Here is a 19,473-nt window from a genome sequence, read left to right on the forward strand (position 1 = left end):
TTCTCAGAGCCAGCCAAGAGGTCCTGGAGAGGATTTATGTACCAACTGCTCTCCGCCTATCCCTCATGGACAGCAGACCCTCTCGCTCATTAACAGTCACTACTGCTGGCCTAATATGGCCCAGAATATCTCCCGGTATGTAAGAGGATGCTCAGTCTGTGCCATCTCAAAGGTTCCTCGGAAGATACCTGACGGTAAACTGGTACCCTTACCAATTCCACGATGACCCTGGTAACACATGGTAATTAATTTCCTCATTAACTTAACACCCTCTGACTCCAACACTTGTGTTCTGGTAGTGGTAGATAATTTCTCAAACGCTTGTAAACTGATCTCACTCAAAGGTTTGCCTACAGCCCTGGCAACTGCTGAGACAATCTTCCAGCATATATTTTTTCACTTTGGAATCCCAGAAGATATTTAATCAGCATCAGTATCTTGAGTCAGTGCTGAAGAGATTTGGTCAGCAATTCAATTCAGTTTATTTGTATAGCATATTTCACAATTCATTTCCAGAGTGTGATATGCCTTCTTCCAGATACTCGGGGTCACCAAAAGCCTTTCTTAAGGGAACCACCCTCAATCCAATGGCCAGATTAAGAGGAAGATCCAGGAGATTGGGCGACACCTCCGGTCATATTATCACAATCGCCAACACAGCTAGAGCCACTATTTTCCTTGGGCTGAGTATGCCCAGAACTCTCTGCGTCAAGCCACCACCAGATTAACACCTTTTCAGTGCATACTCAGCTACCAGCTGCCCCTGTTTCCCTGGTCAGGAGAGCCTTCAGATGTTCCAGCTGTGAACCATTGGTTCCAAGAGAGTGAGAGGGTCTGGAACTCAGCTCACATAATTCTGCAGATGACAGTTCAGAGACAAAAGAGCCAGGCAGACACAAGAAGAGCTGCAACATCCAGGAATACCATCCAGCAATACCATCGGGGACAGAAGGTGTGGCTCTCTACCAGGGACATCCATATTCGACTGCCCTGTAGCAAGCTGAGTCACTATTATATCGGTAATTTTACCATCCAGAGGCAGATCAATGAAATCACGTACCATTAAACCTCCCACCTCACTACTGCATTTCACCTTCATTCCATGTATCGCTGCTCAAACCATTCACTAATCCTCTGGTTCCTTCTTCCCCGGGGTCTGGTACTAATGGTGTACCTCCTCCTCCTTCAGTGGTCACAGATGAAGGGCACATCTACAAAGTCAATACCATTCTGGACTCCCGACGACGGCGGCAGGCACCTGGAGTACCTCGTGGGTTGCTTGTGAACACATTCTGGACCCATCATTGTTGATCAAATTCCACACCAACCATCCCAATCATTCAGCACCAAGAGGAAGAGGCCGTCCCCGTCATCATCCACCGCAGTCATCAGGAGCTGCCCGTGGGGGTGGGGCTACTGTCACCGAGTCAGTTGCATCCTCAGCACCAGACCTCTCTGCTCCACCCGCTCATTCACAGTTACCCGAATTCTGAGCAGCAACACCTGCACCAGCTAATCAAGGACTCACTATTGTCTAGTCTTCTTGTTCTGTACGGAGCTACTTACACCTGTGAGACTTACCTGTTGATGATCCTGTCTTCAGTCATTTTCTGTCTTCAGCCCATCTTGTTGCAACAACAAGCACCTGCAAAGAATAAGACTGTTATTCACAGCTAAGTGTTTGCAATTGTTTGATGTACTCAGTTACCTGAGTACTCTTGTAACTCAGTTACCTGCTTGCATCACTGGTTTCCCTCATTTACCTGACAGTAAAAAACCTTTGTGGAAGTTACCTTTGTGCTGTCTTCTTCTGTGCTAACACTCTCACACTCTGCTGACAGAAACTAATGTACTATGATCTTTTGTCACTTGTCAAGTTATTACTTTTCCCAGCTAAAGCCTAATTTACTCAACAGGTGTCAAAGGTTCACATCTACATGAGCCAGACATGCTGGAAATGCCTAATCACCTTAATTGTAACAGATATGAAACAATAACCAAAAAATATAAAAATATAAAAGTTAAGTTAATAGAAAAGTTATAATTGTATATAGAACTGAACATTATAGAATCTTAACATATCTAGGTTGGTTTATCAGTGTAAGTGTGTCAGTATGGCTGTACATCAATCATTGACATAAATGAATGTTTCCTTCCTTGTGATATCTTTTGCAGCACCTAAAAAACTTTTGTTGTCACAGGAATGTTTATGTGCAGTTTATTTGTTCTGAATGACCTTTGAGTTTGTAGATAACAGTTCATCCAAGTTTGCATAAATCTCCCTAATCTGCTCTGCTATTGGCTGTTTCTGACAATAACGTGGTTTATTGAGATGAGGGGAGCATTCATATGAACTTCATAAACTTCCTGTTGTGAAAAAACACTGTAAGATCTTCAGGAGGTAAACAGCACTTCTTCTGTGTCAGTTTGTATTTAATTTGAAGTCATGACAGTTACACCAGTCCGTAATCTAAGGAGGATATTACCTAAGGTAAAACTTTGAGAATTTCTTATGTAAATATCTCACAATTTGTCTTCCTTAAAGGGATAATTCACCCAAAAATGTAAATTTGTTGTTCCAAACCAGTATGAATTTCTTAAGGATTTTAATTTTTGGGTGAACTATCCCTTCAAGTGTTACTTACAAATACGACACAACATTATGAAAAGTCTTAGGTGTATGTAGCAGATAAGTGCTTACATACTAATGACGTATGTGGACGTGCTTTCAGACATATGATCACAGGAGAAAGGTGCTGTCAGAGATCTCTACGGTTTTGTCTCATCATCAGTATCTTGAGCCAGTGCTGGAGAGATTTGGTGAGCAATTAAATTCAGTTTATTTGTATAGCATATTTCACAAAATAATTGTGGGCATTTGGAAACTGTATTGTTCTGTAGGCTTTAAACTCTATGTTTACATATTATGTTTAACTTTAGTATACATTACATAATATGTAAAAATACTTGCACAAAAATATAACCTCCTTTTGGTTTTACAAATAGTTTTACAGGCTAATGTTATAGGAGAAACTCTAAAAGATCTTCAAATACATTTTACTCCTAATGTTCTTGTTGCTTTAAAAAATAATAATATAAATAATATAATGATCATATAATTTATTTCAAAATATTTTATAATAATTTAAACAAGTTATACAAAGTATTTTAAAACAATGCAAAATGAATATGTTTTGTGTCCTTTTACAATGACAACAAAAAGCTTGTCTTAACTTGAATTAACTAATTAAGTGGCATAAAACCCCCCTGAGAAATATTACATGAATATGACCTATATAGCTATATTTTATGTAAATACAATTTTTTTTTTTTTTTTTTTTTTTTTTTACAGGTCACATGTTTATAATTCAGTGCATTCCTTGTGATTCATGCTCAGTTTAGTTTGAAATCTTTTTCATATTCAGACTTTATCATATCGAAAGGACTTACTTAAATATGTAAATATGCTGATATATAGACACTGGGATATTACAATTAGGCATCACAACATATTTACCCACATTTTAAAAATGTATCCACAAATAACAATGTTCTGGTTTTAAAGAGCAAGAACAATAATTAATAAAAAAATATTTAAAGTTAATATACAATTTTATTGTACTTTTTCAAAGACAAAGAATTTGACATAACTTGAATTTACTGTAATAATGGATGTCACAGAAACATCAGAGAAATATCACATGTATATCACAGTTTAGTACTATTTGGTTACATTACAATAATTTTAATGGCCATTTTACAGTTATTTACCATACAAACAAAGACAAGTTTACAGTGTGAACCTAAAATTGAACTTAAGAGTGTGTGTTTATGTTTATAACTAGTACATTAAGAATTTCCTTAACTTTTTTCACTTTTTAATTATCTTGTAATTTCCTCACAGTCTTTAATGATGGCACAGCGAAGACCTTGATCAGTTTGACTGGAACTGTTGAGATGTTTTATAAAGGTAAGATAGACCATAAAGATAAGTGAACTTCACTGTTGATTTACAGTCAAGAAAAGTGTTATGCAGCAAGCAAAACACTTCTACACATTGTGCTTTAGGGAAACGGTACAATATTCCAGTGAGTTTGTGGCTAAAGGAAAGTTATCCACACACTGCCCCCATCTGCTATCTGAAACCCACCCCTGAGATGGTTATTGTGACTAGCAGACACGTCAGCAGCAATGGAGAGATCCTGTTGCCTTACCTGGATGAGTGGAAACATGTAAGACCACAGCTTGAATATGCTACAATGGTTTTGGCCTTCCACAAAACAAATAATTTCAATTTTATCTCTTTTTATGAAATTATCTTTGTTTGTTTGTGGGTTAATTTACAGAAGCAGTGTGACTTGCACAGCTTGATTCAGGTTATGATGACTGTGTTTAGTGAGGTCCCTCCTCTGCGTATGTGTCTTGACCCAGAAGATTGTGAGTATAGTTTCCTTGTTTATTCCCATCATCCCATAAACTTTTCACAACTATATAGAGCAGTTTAACTCCTGAATCTCTTTATATGTTCTAATTGCTTCAGGGAAACAAATAAGCAGACAGTTTAGACCTAGTTTAGGTTATCTGAAATATGATAAAGTGCTCACAGGTTGATGTGATTATCATTGTGCAATGACACTGTACAACAACAGAAAAACACAGCCCAGTCTCATTAGAAAAAACATACCTGTGGGAACATTTTTGCAAAACGAAAATACATAGCGCCAGTATGCTTCATGACAGTTTCAATGTGAAATGTCCACTGAGTGGCGCTAAAAGCGTGTTCAGTTTTTTCCGAAACAGATGAACGTAAATATAGTATGTTTTATATTACGTCGGTTTTGTACTTATCACCGCAGTTCTGATTTGAAATGCTACACCAAAACCTACCCAATAGTGTTAACAGAAGCAAATTGTAAGCATGTCGTTTTAGCTTTTTTTTATCTCTTATCTTTGAGCTCTTTTATCGTGAGTCATGTTTCACCGGATTCGTACCCAAGGCTTCTGCATTCTAAGTACAATTCTGTACCAGCTACCGAGCAAGCTTGTTACGTCAGAAAAGTGAAACATATGGAGCTGGTTAATCGATAAAGTCCAAATCATGCATTTTGAGATTATAACATAATATTGTGCAAGGAGACATGAAAACAAGTTTTTATTAATCCATAATCTGACCTGGTAATCATAACTGTGTATGAAAATGATTCAAATTGTTTGCTGTTTTACTGCCTGTAGTGTTAATTTCTTTTGGAAACTTCAGTGATTATGTATGTATTGGTACGTGTTTTGCAAAAATGTTCACACAGGTATGTTTTTCCATGAGATCAGGTTGGAAAAACATGGCATTTTGATGACAAAAGCCCGGTTTCACAGACAGGGCTTAGACTAAACCAGGATTAGGCCTCAATTAGTTCAATTAGGACATTTAAGTAGCTTTTATAAACATGCCATAGAAAAAAACATTACATGTGTGCATCTTGAGACAAAACAATGGCACATATTTTAAGATATGTCAGTACAAGCAAAGTCCATTTTTTGTTATTCTATAGTCTTTGGTACAAGTTGCTTTCAGTTAAAACAGCTCAAACATGCATTTTAGTCTAGGACTAGCTTAAGCCTTGTCTGTGAAACCAGGAGAAAGTGATATAATAACTACTGTATTATTTTGCACTCTTATAGAAAATACATTTGTGTATTTGTGTGGATATTTAGGTAAAATGACAATTCTTGTTTATTTACAGTAAGCTCTGCTCACACAGTACACTCACTTGAGGAATTGTCACATGTGACGCTGGACAGAGAGGATGATCTTCCTTTCTCAGAACATAATGAAACTGTCTGTTAGCTTGCTAAATGTCTTTGCAATATGATTTGTATATTTAATTATTAATTAATTTTTTTTGTATAAAAATAATAATAATGAATGTTCAATTTGAGCTGTATGAATGTAAATGTCAAATGTCATGTAAATTTTATGTAAATACATAAGTCACATGTTTATGATGCAATGTTTTCCTAGTGATTTATGCTCATTGAATCTATATTAAGTTATATGTATTATATCAAAATATGTACTAAATAATAAGTAGGGTATTATAAATATACACTACATTTTCACTCACATTTTATGAACATGCATTTATGTAATAAACTGAAATGCATTGCATTAATCTAAAAGTAGTTTAAATGAATCAAGTATTGAATTGTCTATGGAGGTTTAAACGGCAGTGGAGTTTAAAAAATGTGAACCAACCTAGCAAAAAGAAAAAATAAAGTCTATAAAATAGAGCATACACATTATATTATTTTTAATGAATATAATACATTATGAATGATGACTTACGAATTATATATGTTTGTCTTTTGTTATGATGAACAGAAACTACTTGTCAGACTTTTATTTTGAAATACCCGACACACTCCCACCGGAAGTGAAACTCTCTCGCTGTACTGACGCTCGTATCCTTCGTCTTGTTTATCTTCGTCGAGATGAACGCTAGCCAGCTTTACTTATATTTATTGGAGTCTCGTTAAATAGCTATAATTCAGATTATATTAATGAGTTTTTAAGGTGTTTAGAGTGTGTTTGTGTCACACAGCAGGCGTTAATACGAGTGTTTAGGGATTGTTGGAGTGTTTTGGCCTGAGCTGAGACACATTCATAAATTTCACACATTTATTCTTTTATTTCTCAGGAGTTTAGTGTGTTTTCTTATATTTGTATAATAAATCATGGCTGTTGTCAACGAAGGAGCTCTGAAAAAGATGCTGAAGGTTTGTATTGCGCATTTGCTCTGTAATATCTCATTTGAATAGTTATTTCAATGTAATATGGAATAGTATGATATGTATTTGATATTTATTGTGTTAAAATGTAAAATAATGTCGTATCGACTGTATTAGGCAGGTTATTTGTCTTTATTTGACGATATAAGATGTACTAAAATAGTTGTCATAATGGATTTGGGTGTTTTTTTAAAGTCAATATTTTCATATTATATAACTTTAATTAATGATATTAGTAAGAATGATGTTTACACATACCAGTTCATTGTTGAATGTACATTTAGTATATGTCATCTTGATTAAATATATTTTCATACAATTCATTGCGATAAGGCATTATAAAGGAGACGGTTATAAAATAAGAAAAGATAAAGAAAATGAAATTTAGAATCAAGATATTTTTTTGCAGATTTTTGCTCATTCTCGTTAATGTGTACCATACAATTGCAAGTATTCATCAGTGTTTTTTTAGTATTAATATTTGCTATTTGCTATTTTCAATCAGCTTTTAATTTTATAGTTTCATTTTAGTTTACGTTTTAGTAATAGTAATAGTTATATGCTTTTGAATTTTGTATGTGGCTTTAGTCATTGTTTTATATATATATATATATATATATATATATATATATATATATATATATATATCTTTATTTTTATTTCATTTTTAGTTTGAGTAGGCTAATTTTAGTACTTCAACTTAAAGGTGCAATATGTAAGAATTTTGCAGTAAAATATCCAAAAACCACTAGGCCAGTGTTATATATTTTGTTCACTTGAGTACTTACAATATCCCAAATGTTTTTAGGGCTGGGCGATATATTGCATGCGATTGTCACGCGCGTTTTTGTCAGTAAAGCCGGTTCCCTGATTACCGCTAAATCGCCATCACCTGCTTTCAAATGGAGCGGCATTTAATAAACAGAGCCGTAGTTCACTGACAAGCTACGCAATATCGCGTTCATTATCGAAGGCGATTCATCTGTGATAGTGAACGCAATATTGCATAGCTTGTCAGCGAACTACGGCTATCGCCCAGCCCTATTGTAAATCGTGAGAAAATTGGAATTTTAACCAAGGCTCCGGGACGTGTGAGGAGTCGCCTGTCAATTGCGTCATACCCGCGTTACCCTCGGTTTCCGCTTTTATTTTGTAGAAACCATGGAAACACCAAAGACGCTTTAATATTTACATATTTTAATAGGCAAGGGAACAACTGTTTTGATATATTTATAGACAGAAAACTAGTTATTGTTATATAGCTCAACACGTTTAGTCTTATTGTTTAAATCTAATTTTCTTGATTTTTTTTGCGAGTACCATGCTTTACCATGCCTCAGAGAAAAATACTATTTTGTCAAGTAGCTAACATAGCATAATCAGATGCAGCTTTATATTTAGTAACAGTAATACAGAATATTCTCCTTCATACAATACATTTTAAAATTAATTGCATGCCATTTATCAACACAAGCCATCCAGCATTTAATATTTTGAAATCGATCTATCTTACTGCAGTGTGTAACAGTGTCTCACAGCAGCCGCCGAGTGAACGCACAGCGTAACGTTATAACATCATTTTCAACACACTCAAATGTATCTAATATGATAAACAGAGCTGCGTTACCTCATACTCATGACTGGAAAAGCGGACGCACCGCCGCCGACTAATAAAAGTTCAGCTGCTCGTGAGGCGTGTGTTGCGCAATCGCTCCAGCGGCCTCATTCAGCTCCCACAACACTCGTCCTGCTCTGCTTCATACTACAATAACATTAATAATCGCCTCTATGAACATGATTTGTTCCCGAGTCCTATCCCAATTCTGTCCCACCGACCGTTGAGGTGAAGACCACATGTCCCAAGATTCCGCGCTCAAACTTGGCGTCATCAAGCAACGCCTTTGTTTTGAATAGGCCTCTAGTGACCTCTAGTGGACAGAAAATATTACATAGTGCACCTTTAAACGTATGTATTTCAGTTAAATGCCAAGACACCATTTTAAACTTTAAAGTTCAGTTTATCTACTGTATTAGGCAGGTTATTTATTTGTATTTATATAAGATTTACTAAAATAATTGACATATTGGATTTGGGCGGTTTCATAATGTTTTACCTTTTTAAGGTAAATGTCAAAATAGTTATATTAATATTTTATAATAACTTTCGTTAATGACATTATCAAACATTATTACATATATAATGCATAATATTATTGAATGCGCATTTAAATAGTTTGAAATGTCATGTTAATTCAACGTATTTTCACACAATTCATTGTGATAACGCTTTATAATAGAGACAATAATTTGTTAATCAGATTGTTGGGTTATTCATATTAGTGTATTTTTTTTATTTTTTTTATATTCAGCAATACAAGTACAGAGATCTCACTGTCCGAGAGATAACAAACGTCATCTCTCAGTACAAAGACCTCAAACCCGTTATGGATGCGTACGGTAAGATTCTCTCATCCTATCTTCATTTTCTAGATCTCTTCTTTGAGTTTTTCATGAGTAACTGATGTTTCTTTCACAGTGTTTAATGACGGATCATCCAGAGACTTGATGAGCCTCACAGGAACTGTACCAGTTAGTTATAGAGGTGGGTTAGATAAGTGTTTAAAGTGTAAAGATGAAAGCAACATTATAACATGTATAACTATATTGGATTTCCTGTTTCAGGGAATGTGTATAATATTCCCGTGTGCCTGTGGCTGTTGGATACGTATCCCTACAATCCTCCTATATGTTTTGTGAAGCCCACCAGTGCGATGATGATCAAGACCGGCAAACACATTGATGCCAATGGCAAGATCTACCTGCCTTACCTGCACGAGTGGAAACACGTACGACTCAATCCAGCACACAAATGATTTAATTCTAATATCAGTGTTTTCCTCCCATGTCTTTGTTTCACAAAGAAATAAAAATGAAATGGAGATTAGCCACCTGGAGCATGTCAAATCTCTCACTCAACTTATATATGATTTTCTTCTTGCCCATTAGCCTCAGTCAGATCTATACGGGCTTATCCAGGTCATGATTGTCGTGTTTGGTGAGGAGCCGCCTGTTTTCTCCAGACCCACCACACAACCTCCTTACCAGGCCTTCCAAGCAGCTGGACCTCCGAACCGTAAGCACAGAGTGAATCTCAGAAAACATGACAAAACATTTTCCAAGTGATATGGACAGGTTTAAAAAAAAATTAATAAATGAGAATTTATATTATTTATATAAAGAAAATGAAGGTCAAGATTGCAGATTTTCTCAGTAATGATAAATTATTTAGTACATTTGTACCATACAATTGCAAGTATACATGAGTGTTATTTTATTATTACTTACATACTTACTATAGTATTTATTCATATTTTTATATTCATATTCATATACTTGTATTTGTATTTATTTAAGTTAGTTTCCTAGTGAAAAAACTTCCACCAAAATGTATTTAAAATGCTTTTATTTCATACTAAGTATACTACAAATCCATTAACATATTTATTGACTCATCGCTTGAGACTTACTGATATAAATATTCTAATTAAACTTTATTTAGTGTATTTCTTTAAAGGATTAGTTCACTTTCAAATTAAAATCTCCTCGTTTTTGAGGAAAACACTTCAGGATTTTTCTCCATATAGTGGACTTCAATGGAGCCCAAAAGGTCAAAATTACAGTTTCAGTGCAGCTTCAAAGCGTTCTACATGATCCCAGACGAGGAATAAAAGTCTTATCTAGAGAAACCATCACTCATTTTCTAAAAAAAAAAAAAAAAAAAAAAAAAAAAAGTTTTAACAATAAATGCTCATCTTGAACTAGCTCTCTTCTTCTTCTCTATTTGAATTCCAGCAGTGTAGACACTGCTAAGTGTATTACTGCCCTCCACAGGTTAAAGTTTGAACTAAACTTTTATATACTTGCACTAGCATATTGAATATGACACTTTAGTTCAAACTTTGACCTGTGGAGGGCAGTAATACACTTAGCAGTGTCTACACTGCTGGAATTCTAATAGAGAAAAAGAAGAGAGCTAGTTCAAGATGAGCATTTATGGTTAAAACATATACAAATTTTAATAATTTTTTTTAGAAATTGAGCGATGGTTTCTCTAGATAAGACCCTTATTTCTCGTCTGGGATCGCTGTAAACTGTAATTTTGACCTTCAACCGTTTGAGGTCCATTGAAGTCCACTGTATGGAGAAAAATCCTGGAATGTTTTCATCAAAAACCTTAATTACTTTTCGACTGAAGAAAAAAAGACATGAACATCTTGGATGACGGGGGTGAGTAAATTATCAGGAAATTTGAATTTGAAAGTGAACTATACACAATGCACATTTCTTAATATTAAGCCTAAAATGTGTTTTCATATCACTATTAGTAAGGATTGTATGATCATTGCATAATATCAGTCTTTGTTCTGTAACTAGTATACATGGTGCTATACAACACAATAGTATCTGTTGTACTGTATATATTTATAAATATAAATGATGGAATAGAAATAATGTCACAGTAAAAAATCTTAATTGTACTAAAAATAGACTTTTTTCTCCCCAAATTATAATTTCTAATTTTTTCTTTTGGTTTTGGCAGTAGGATACAGATATTTCTTAACCTGGTGATATATCCTTATAGAATGCATGGTGGTAAAACATAGATAGTTGAATCTGTTATGAGAAAAACTTAATGTACATTTTTTAAGATTGCAATATCAAATATTTTGGGCACCTAGACTGTAGACTTTCATGTGACTTAATTTTCCAGCTCGGATTGTTCATATATGAAATAAGCTTCACATGATCACTTAACCATTCCTATTTTTTCAAAGTAATGCCTGTTATAAACAGCAGATGTCTCCCTGCACCAGCAGTGCATATTAATGTATTTGTTTTGTGTCCTGCTTCTCCTTCCAGAGTCCTATATGCCAGGAATGCCAGCAGTATCTCCCTACGGGCCCAACCCAAACCCATGGTAATGATTCAGTCTGACCAAATATCACATGAAACAGCCTAAACAATTAATAAACCTGTTTAAGTCATTAATATTTTTCCCAACACTTATGGTATGAAAACACATGGTTTAAAAGGCTGTGTTGTAATTAGAGGGTGTGATTAATTGGTTATGTAATGATTTATGTCTGCTTCAGTGGTTACCCAGGTTACCCTTACCCAGGAGGCAATGCTTATCCTGCCACAGGTGGTCCTGCACATTATACTTCCCAGACTCCTGTCACTACTGTGGGTGAGTTGTTATGTTTGCCTTTGGCTCATTTCTGAAGTTAAACTACTTCATATATCATTTTAACACACAAATCGCAGTAAACCTGGAATAAGCAATATGGATTCTATTTTATAAGCTTCAGTTTGTAGGCCTCAGATGTAATTTTTCAGACTTGTTCCTAGCTCCGTTTCAGTCTGAATTGGCAACATTTACTCTGCATCTGGATTGATGTGAATTTGCATCTGAATAAGTGAGTTACTTAATTGGCAACATTCAATTTCAGTTCGAGTTCATTTGAAGTGGCAACATTATGTAAGACAAAAAGTATATCTGAATCAACAGTACGGAATTTGCAACATTTAAAGTGAATCTGGGTTAATCTGAAGTGGCAACACTGAATCAGAAATGGAGACAAACTGAACTAGATTCTGAATTAATTTGAGCTGGCAACATTCATTCTGAATCGGAGTCTGAATCTAAACTGGCTGCATTCAGTATGACTATGAGTTTATCTTAATTAACAACATTCTGTCTGAATCTGAGCTGATCTGAATTGACAACACTGAATCTGATCTAAACTGAAGTGGTAGCATTCAGTTTGAATCTGAATTTATTTGAATTGGCACCTTTTAATCTGAATCGGTGTTAATGTGAATTGGTAGCCTTTACTCTGCATTTAAATGATCATCATTCAATCTGAATCTAAATTAATTATTCTAAAATGGCTGCATTCAATATGAATATGAATTAATCTAAATCACTGAACATTCTGTCTGAATGCAAGTTAATCTGAATTGGCAACACTGAATATGAATCAGAGACAAACTGAACTGAATTCATTTGAGCTGGCAACATTCATTCTGAAATTGAGTTAATATAAATTGGCTGCATTCAGTATGACTATGAGTTCATCTGAATTAGTGGCATTCTGTTTCAATCTCAGTTAATCTGAATCGACAACACTGAATCTGAGCTAAACTGAAGTGGTAGCATTCAGTTTGAATCTGAATTCATTTGAATTGGCAACATTCAATCTGAATCTGTGTTAATGTGAATCGGTAGCCTTTACTCTGTATTTAAATTATCAGCATTCAATCTGAATCTAAATTAATTAATCTAAAGTGGCTGCATTCAATATGAATATGTGTTAATCTAAATCATTAAACATTGATTTTCTGAATGCATGTTAATCTGAATTGGCAACACTGAATCTGAATCGGAGCTAAACTTAATTGGTATTCACTTTGAATCTGAATTAATTTGAATTTGTAGCATTTACTCTGAATTTGGATTAATACCATTGAATCTTAATGTGGGTTCATATGAATTGGCATTTTTTTCTAAGAATAAGAATTAATCTGGATTAGCAATATTCAATCTGAATTTGAGTTCATCTGAATTGATAACACATACAGAATACTCATTCTTTAACTACACTTTCTATAACATATAATTCTTTAAATAGACTTTTACTCAGTTGTCAAGAGTATATTGCAGTATTGGGAGTTTATCTAAAATAAGATATTGGACATATTGGACAAGACACAGGCTACCCTGAGTTACATGAGACACCATGTTAATGTCAGTTTCATAAAAGTACAACACACTTCGCCCTTTATATTCACTCTACCCATCTATCTCTGCCTTGTCTTGACCCTGACCTCTGGTCTTCTGCCTGGCTCCATGACTAGTTTACAGTGACTTCGTTGGAGCGCTCTGAAAGGTTGGGCCTGTAACTAGATTCTGAACTGGTAAAGGTCAAAGGATTTGGTTCATCCAGTTTGACAGGGAGGCTAGAGTGTATATTTAGAGTGGCAGGAGTGGGAAGAGGATATTAGTCCCAGGGAACTTTCATCATTAGGTTTGAACCATGACATTAACTACACTGCTATGCAGAATGTGTGAGTCTATAATCACACTGAGTTTCTCTGTATGGCTGAGATGATATGAACACGTTTCAGCCGAGCTGCTCACTGACAGCAGGCATTCTCTGGGGCACAACTTATGTAATAATGGAGAAAAATGTTTGTTTTCACAGTGGAATGTTGTAAAGTTAAAACATAAAAATTTTTTATTTTGCATATCCATGTTAGCAGCAGATCCTTTAAGTCCTGTAAGTTGTGAGGTGGAGCCTCCATGGATCGGACTTGTTTGTTCAGCACATCCCACAGATGCTCGATTGGATTGAGATCTGGAGAATTTGGAGGCCAAGTCAACACCTCAAACTCGTTGTTGTGCTCCTCAAACTGTTTCCATGAAAGGGTGTACATGGTCTGCAACAGTGCTTAGGTAGGTGGTACGCGTCAAAGTAACATCCACATGGATGGCAGGACCCAAGGTTTCCCAGCAGAACATTGTCCAAAGCATCACACTGCCTCCATCGGCTTGCCTTCTTCCCATAGTGCATCCTGGTGCCATGTGTTCCCCAGGTAAGCAACGCACACGCACCCGGCCATCCATGTGATGTAAAAGAGAACATGATTCATCAGACCAGGCCACCTTCTTCCATTGCTCAGTGGTCCAGTTCTGATGCTCACATGCCCACTGTTGGTGCTTTCGGCAGTGGACGGGGTCAGCATGGGCATCCTGACTGGTCTGCAGCTATGCAGCCCCATACGCAACAAACTGATGCACTGTATATTCTGACACCTTTCTATCAGAACCAGCATTAACTTCTTGAGCAACTTGAGCTACAGTAGCTCGTCTGTTGGATTGGACCACGCGGGTCAGCCTTTGCACTCCACGTCCACTCATGACCCTGTCACCAGTTCTCCACTGTTCCTTTCTTGGACCACTTTTGAATGAACCCACTGCAGACCGGGAACACCCCACAAGAGCTGCAGTTTTGGAGATGCTCTGACCCAGTTGTCTAGCCATCACAATTTGGCCCTTGTCAAACTCGCTCAAATCCTTATGCTTATTAGTTCATGCATTCCTTAAGAATCAAACTCATGACTTTGGCATTGATAGTGCCATGCTCTACCGTTAACAGCAGCAAAATCTCTAATGTATCATGAATATTCAGTATGTCGTCCAGCCCTACCAAAGTTAACTCAAAAGCATTTTGAATCAGAAAATGTAAATTTTCTGAACAATTTCTATAAGAACTGTGGCACTAAATTTGTGTCTCTGTCTTCTCCCTCCAGGTCCAAGTCGTGATGGTACCATCGGTGAAGATACCATCCGAGCGTCACTAATCTCCGCTGTGAGCGATAAACTGCGCTGGAGAATGAAGGAGGAGATGGACAGAGCGCAAGCCGAGCTGGACGCCCTGAAGAGGACAGAGGAAGACCTGAAGAAAGGACACCAGAAGCTGGAAGACATGGTGTCCCGCCTGGACCAAGAAGTGGTAAGAATGTTTGCAGTTATTCTATAGGGAAGGTTGATCTTCCCAAATGATGCATTGAGATCACACAGTTTTTGTAGAAGCATGATAGATGTAGTGTTGTCAAAAGTATCGACTTCGGTCCTGAAATTTTAAAAATGTAACAATTACCAGCATTTCCCCCTAGGATTTTGAGCGCTGTTGAGCGGATTCTTAAACACTTCTGATTGGCCATTGTGTTCACGCACTCAACAGATATGTCTGTGATTGGTTACAATGATTAACGCCTCAAAAAGATGTTGTAAACAGACATTGTTGATGCTCTTCATTGAGCGCTTACACAGACACATTCGGGAACGTCAAAGGTGTCTATTTACAACATGTTTTTGAAGCATTGTAGCCAATCACTGACATATCTGTTGAGTGCGTGAACACAATGGCCAATCACAGGTGTTTAATGGTGCCCTAGAACTGTTTTTTAAAAGATGTAATATAAGTCTAAGGTGTCCCCTGAATGTGTCTGTGAAGTTTCAGCTCAAAATGGGTGTGTGGCCCTTTAAATCTCGTGCTCCACGCCCCAAGAGCTCACGCTTGCCTTAAACAACATAAAAAAGGTTCAAACAGCTAATATAACCCTCAAAATGGATCTTTACAAAGTGTTTGTCATGCAGCATGTCTAATCGTGTAAGTATAGTGTTTATTTGGATGTTTACATTTGATTCTGAATGAGTTTGATAGTGCTCCGTGGCTAACGGCTAATGCTACACTGTTGGAGAGATTTATAAAGAATGAAGATGTGTTTATGAATTATACAGACTGCAAGTGTTTAAAATGAAAATAGCGACGGCTCTTGTCTCCGTGAATACAGTAAGAAACGATGGTAACTTTAACCACATTTAACAGTACATTAGCAACATGCTAACGAAACATTTAGAAAGACAATTCACAAATATCACTAAAAATATCATGTTATCATGGATCATGTCAGTTATTATTGCTCCATCTGCCATTTTTCACTGTTGTTCTTGCTTGCTTACCTAGTCTGATGATTCAGCTGTGCACAGATCCAGACGTTAATACTGGCTGCCCTTGTCTAATTCTTGAACATGGGCTGGCATATGCAAATATTGGAGGCGTACATATTAATGATCCCAACTGTTACGTAACAGTCGGTGTTATGTTGAGATTCGCCTGTTCTTCAGAGGTCTTTTAAACAAATGAGATTTATATAAGGAGGAGGAAACAATGGTGTTTGAGACTCACTGTATGTCTTTTCCATGTACTAAACTCTTGTTATTTAACTATGCCGAGGTAAATTCAATTTTTGAATCTAGGGCACCTTTAAGAATCGATGCTGGTATCGTCACATTTTTAAAGGGGGCCTTGATTATGATTTCAAGTTTTTAACTTTAGTTAGTGTGTAATGTTGCTGTTTCAGCATAAACAACATCTGCAAAGTTACGATGCTCAAAGTTCAATGCAAAGGGAGATATTTTCTTTTAAAGAATTCTACAGAAGGGCTGCTAGGGACTACTATGAGCTTCTTCTCATGTTGGTTACATCACAACCCCCTAAATTTGCATGAACCCTGCCTCCAGGAACACACAACAAAGAAGCTTTAGAGAAGAGGAAGAGAAGAGTTGTAGTAGATTGTTGTTACCATGCCGTCATTTTACACCGGACTGCTTCACAAACGAGGGTCTGGATTTGCACAAAAGATTAACATGACGGCACATGCTAGTTGATGAGTTGAATCAACTCCACAGCAGCTACATAAATTTATCCACTAACTGTTCAGAAACGTCCAGTTTCATTCTAAAAGTTGTAACTTCTTCCTGAGTCTCTCCATCAGTGTCCGACTCCGGTTTGAACAATGTAAGGCTGAACACCGTTACTGACAATCATCATTTTGGCTGCGTGAGATTCTCCAGCTTTGTTGTTGTTGAGCAACCGAAGCGTGAGCTGTTAAAGCTCCGCCCTCTTCTGGAAAGGGGCCGGCAGCAGCAGCTCATTTGCATTTAAAGGGACACACACAAAAACTGCGTGTTTTAGCTCACACCCAAATAGAGAAAATTTGACAAGCTATAATAAATGATCTGTGGGGTATTTTGAGCTGAAACTTCACAGACACAATCTGGGTACACCAGAAACTTCTATTACATCTATTACATTATCTTGTGAAAAGAGGCATTATAGAAATGTCAGTACTTTTGACAACACTAGTTAGATGTGTGTTTGTGGTATGTGCACCCTCAGGCTGAGGTGGACCGAAACATTGAGCTCCTCAAGAAGAAGGACGAGGAACTGAGTGAAGCTCTGGAGAAGATGGAGAACCAATCAGAAAACAATGACATTGATGACGTGATCATACCCACAGCCCCGCTCTACAAACAGATCCTGAACCTGTATGCGGAGGAGAACGCTATAGAGGACACCATCTTTTACTTGGGAGAAGCCCTGCGTAGAGGAGTCATCGACCTGGAGGTCTTTCTCAAGGTTTGTTCATCCCTCTATTTCTTTTTTTTTTTTTTTTTTTTCAGAGAACAAAAGTTTTGCCATTTATTGTCCTGTATTGACTTTTCCTGGTAATGTTATGCTTGACATCCTCCCCTTCGTCCCATTTTTGTCCTCAGCATGTGCGCCTGCTGTCCCGAAAACAGTTCCAGCTGCGAGCGCTCATGCAGAAAGCACGGAAGACCGCTGGACTTAGTGACCTTTACTGACCCTGCCGCTACCAATACATTCTCCTTCCGACACTCCAGCTCTGATCATATGACCCAGACTCTGATCTGGTCGCTTTGTGGTATGTCAGTGGGAGTTCACCAGTGATATTTTACTTCTGTGTGAATTTTAGCTACTGTACACCTCCCTGGTTTTATTTTCTTATTTTGGAAAAAGCAAAATGCAAATCAGGTACGATATTTGAACTCTAGAAAGTAAAAACTAGTCCTGAGAATTAGAAGTAAATGAGACGTCAGAGACATTACGTTCCTTCTTTCATTTGAGCTTCTGGCAGGCGTTTGGGTCTTTGGCTTTAGATACTACTGCTATTAACTGTACAGACTGATACATTTATGTGACATCCCCAGGAAATATATGAGAAGATTGCTCTCAGTTGTGAATAGCAACTCCTATTTTCATTCAGGCACTGTTACAAAATATTGTCATATTCCATACTTATGTGAATCACAGGAAAATGCACCCCAATAATTAAAAAAGAATGTATACATTTTGCATAAAAAGATGAAACCTATTTTTAGGACTGTTACGTTTTTTTTTAAGTACATTTACGCTCTAAAATTCCTGTTGCCGTAATGAGGAAAAGTGTCTTATTGTGATTGCTGTAATACAGTAATAAAATTAAATTAAATTAATTAAAATCAGCATCATTTAAATTCAGTAACACAAACAAGATGTTTAATTTGTGTTTTATCATTATCAATATTTTTTTTCTCTCTCGACAGTGAGAATTTGAGAGGAAAAAATTTGTTTAATATCACAATGCAGGATATCTATCTAAAAATAGACTTCATTTACTTTATGCAAAATATAATTTATTCCTTTTTTTTTTATTTTGGGGTAAAATATGAAATTTCTTGAGTTTTTATGGGATTCACCTTATGGAGAAGTTACATAAGTTATGACTTATGGTTCAATATTTCAATTTTATTACATTTATTTTGCCGAGTTTATTATTTATCTCATCACAGTTGGGAACTATTTGGTGTTCCAGATTTGTTATGATGTTATAACTGTAAATCATTTAATATGGTTTGTTACTAATAATGTTACATTTGAAAACTGAAAAGCTATAAACTGTTGTACTGTACTTTCAATTTTCAGACTGATTATTCTTCCAAATGTGTTTAAAATTAATTCTTTAGACTTTATTTTTTTTGTGGAGATCTTACCTGTTGCTTTGCAGTCAATTGTTTTAATGCACTTTTGGGATGTGAATTAGATTTTTAAAACTTGAGTTGCTGTTTCTGAGAGATTTTTCCCCCTAATATTTGTTCTTATTTGTTCCAGGCTGTAGATTATATGTTGAGAAGATCAAATAAAAGAACATGATCTTTAATCATGATAGATTTGTGAATAGTCAGCAATTGTTTCATGTTTTCATATCAGTGTGCGTAAT

At 36.2% G+C, this 19,473-nt stretch overlaps 2 protein-coding genes across 2 annotated transcripts; both read left to right on the forward strand.

Annotated features, from left to right (window-relative positions):
• The first annotated feature begins 2,363 nt into the window (after positions 1-2,363).
• zgc:123278 (uncharacterized protein LOC641569 homolog) lies at positions 2,364-6,249 on the forward strand. Its single transcript, XM_048157664.1, has 6 exons — positions 2,364-2,491; positions 2,733-2,820; positions 3,905-3,970; positions 4,069-4,232; positions 4,347-4,437; positions 5,739-6,249. The coding sequence occupies exons 1-6, from the start codon at positions 2,447-2,449 to the stop codon at positions 5,840-5,842; spliced, it is 558 nt and encodes a 185-aa protein (XP_048013621.1). The 5' UTR covers positions 2,364-2,446; the 3' UTR covers positions 5,843-6,249.
• Positions 6,250-6,407: 158 nt separating this feature from the next.
• On the forward strand, positions 6,408-19,431 carry tsg101a (tumor susceptibility 101a). Its single transcript, XM_048157662.1, has 10 exons — positions 6,408-6,771; positions 9,153-9,240; positions 9,320-9,385; positions 9,466-9,629; positions 9,790-9,916; positions 11,704-11,761; positions 11,937-12,031; positions 15,157-15,359; positions 17,592-17,831; positions 17,969-19,431. The coding sequence occupies exons 1-10, from the start codon at positions 6,730-6,732 to the stop codon at positions 18,056-18,058; spliced, it is 1,173 nt and encodes a 390-aa protein (XP_048013619.1). The 5' UTR covers positions 6,408-6,729; the 3' UTR covers positions 18,059-19,431.
• The last annotated feature ends 42 nt before the right edge of the window (positions 19,432-19,473 follow it).

The sequence above is a fragment of the Megalobrama amblycephala genome, linkage group LG15, assembly GCF_018812025.1.
Source record: "Megalobrama amblycephala isolate DHTTF-2021 linkage group LG15, ASM1881202v1, whole genome shotgun sequence".
Taxonomy (NCBI): Eukaryota; Metazoa; Chordata; class Actinopteri; order Cypriniformes; family Xenocyprididae; genus Megalobrama; species Megalobrama amblycephala.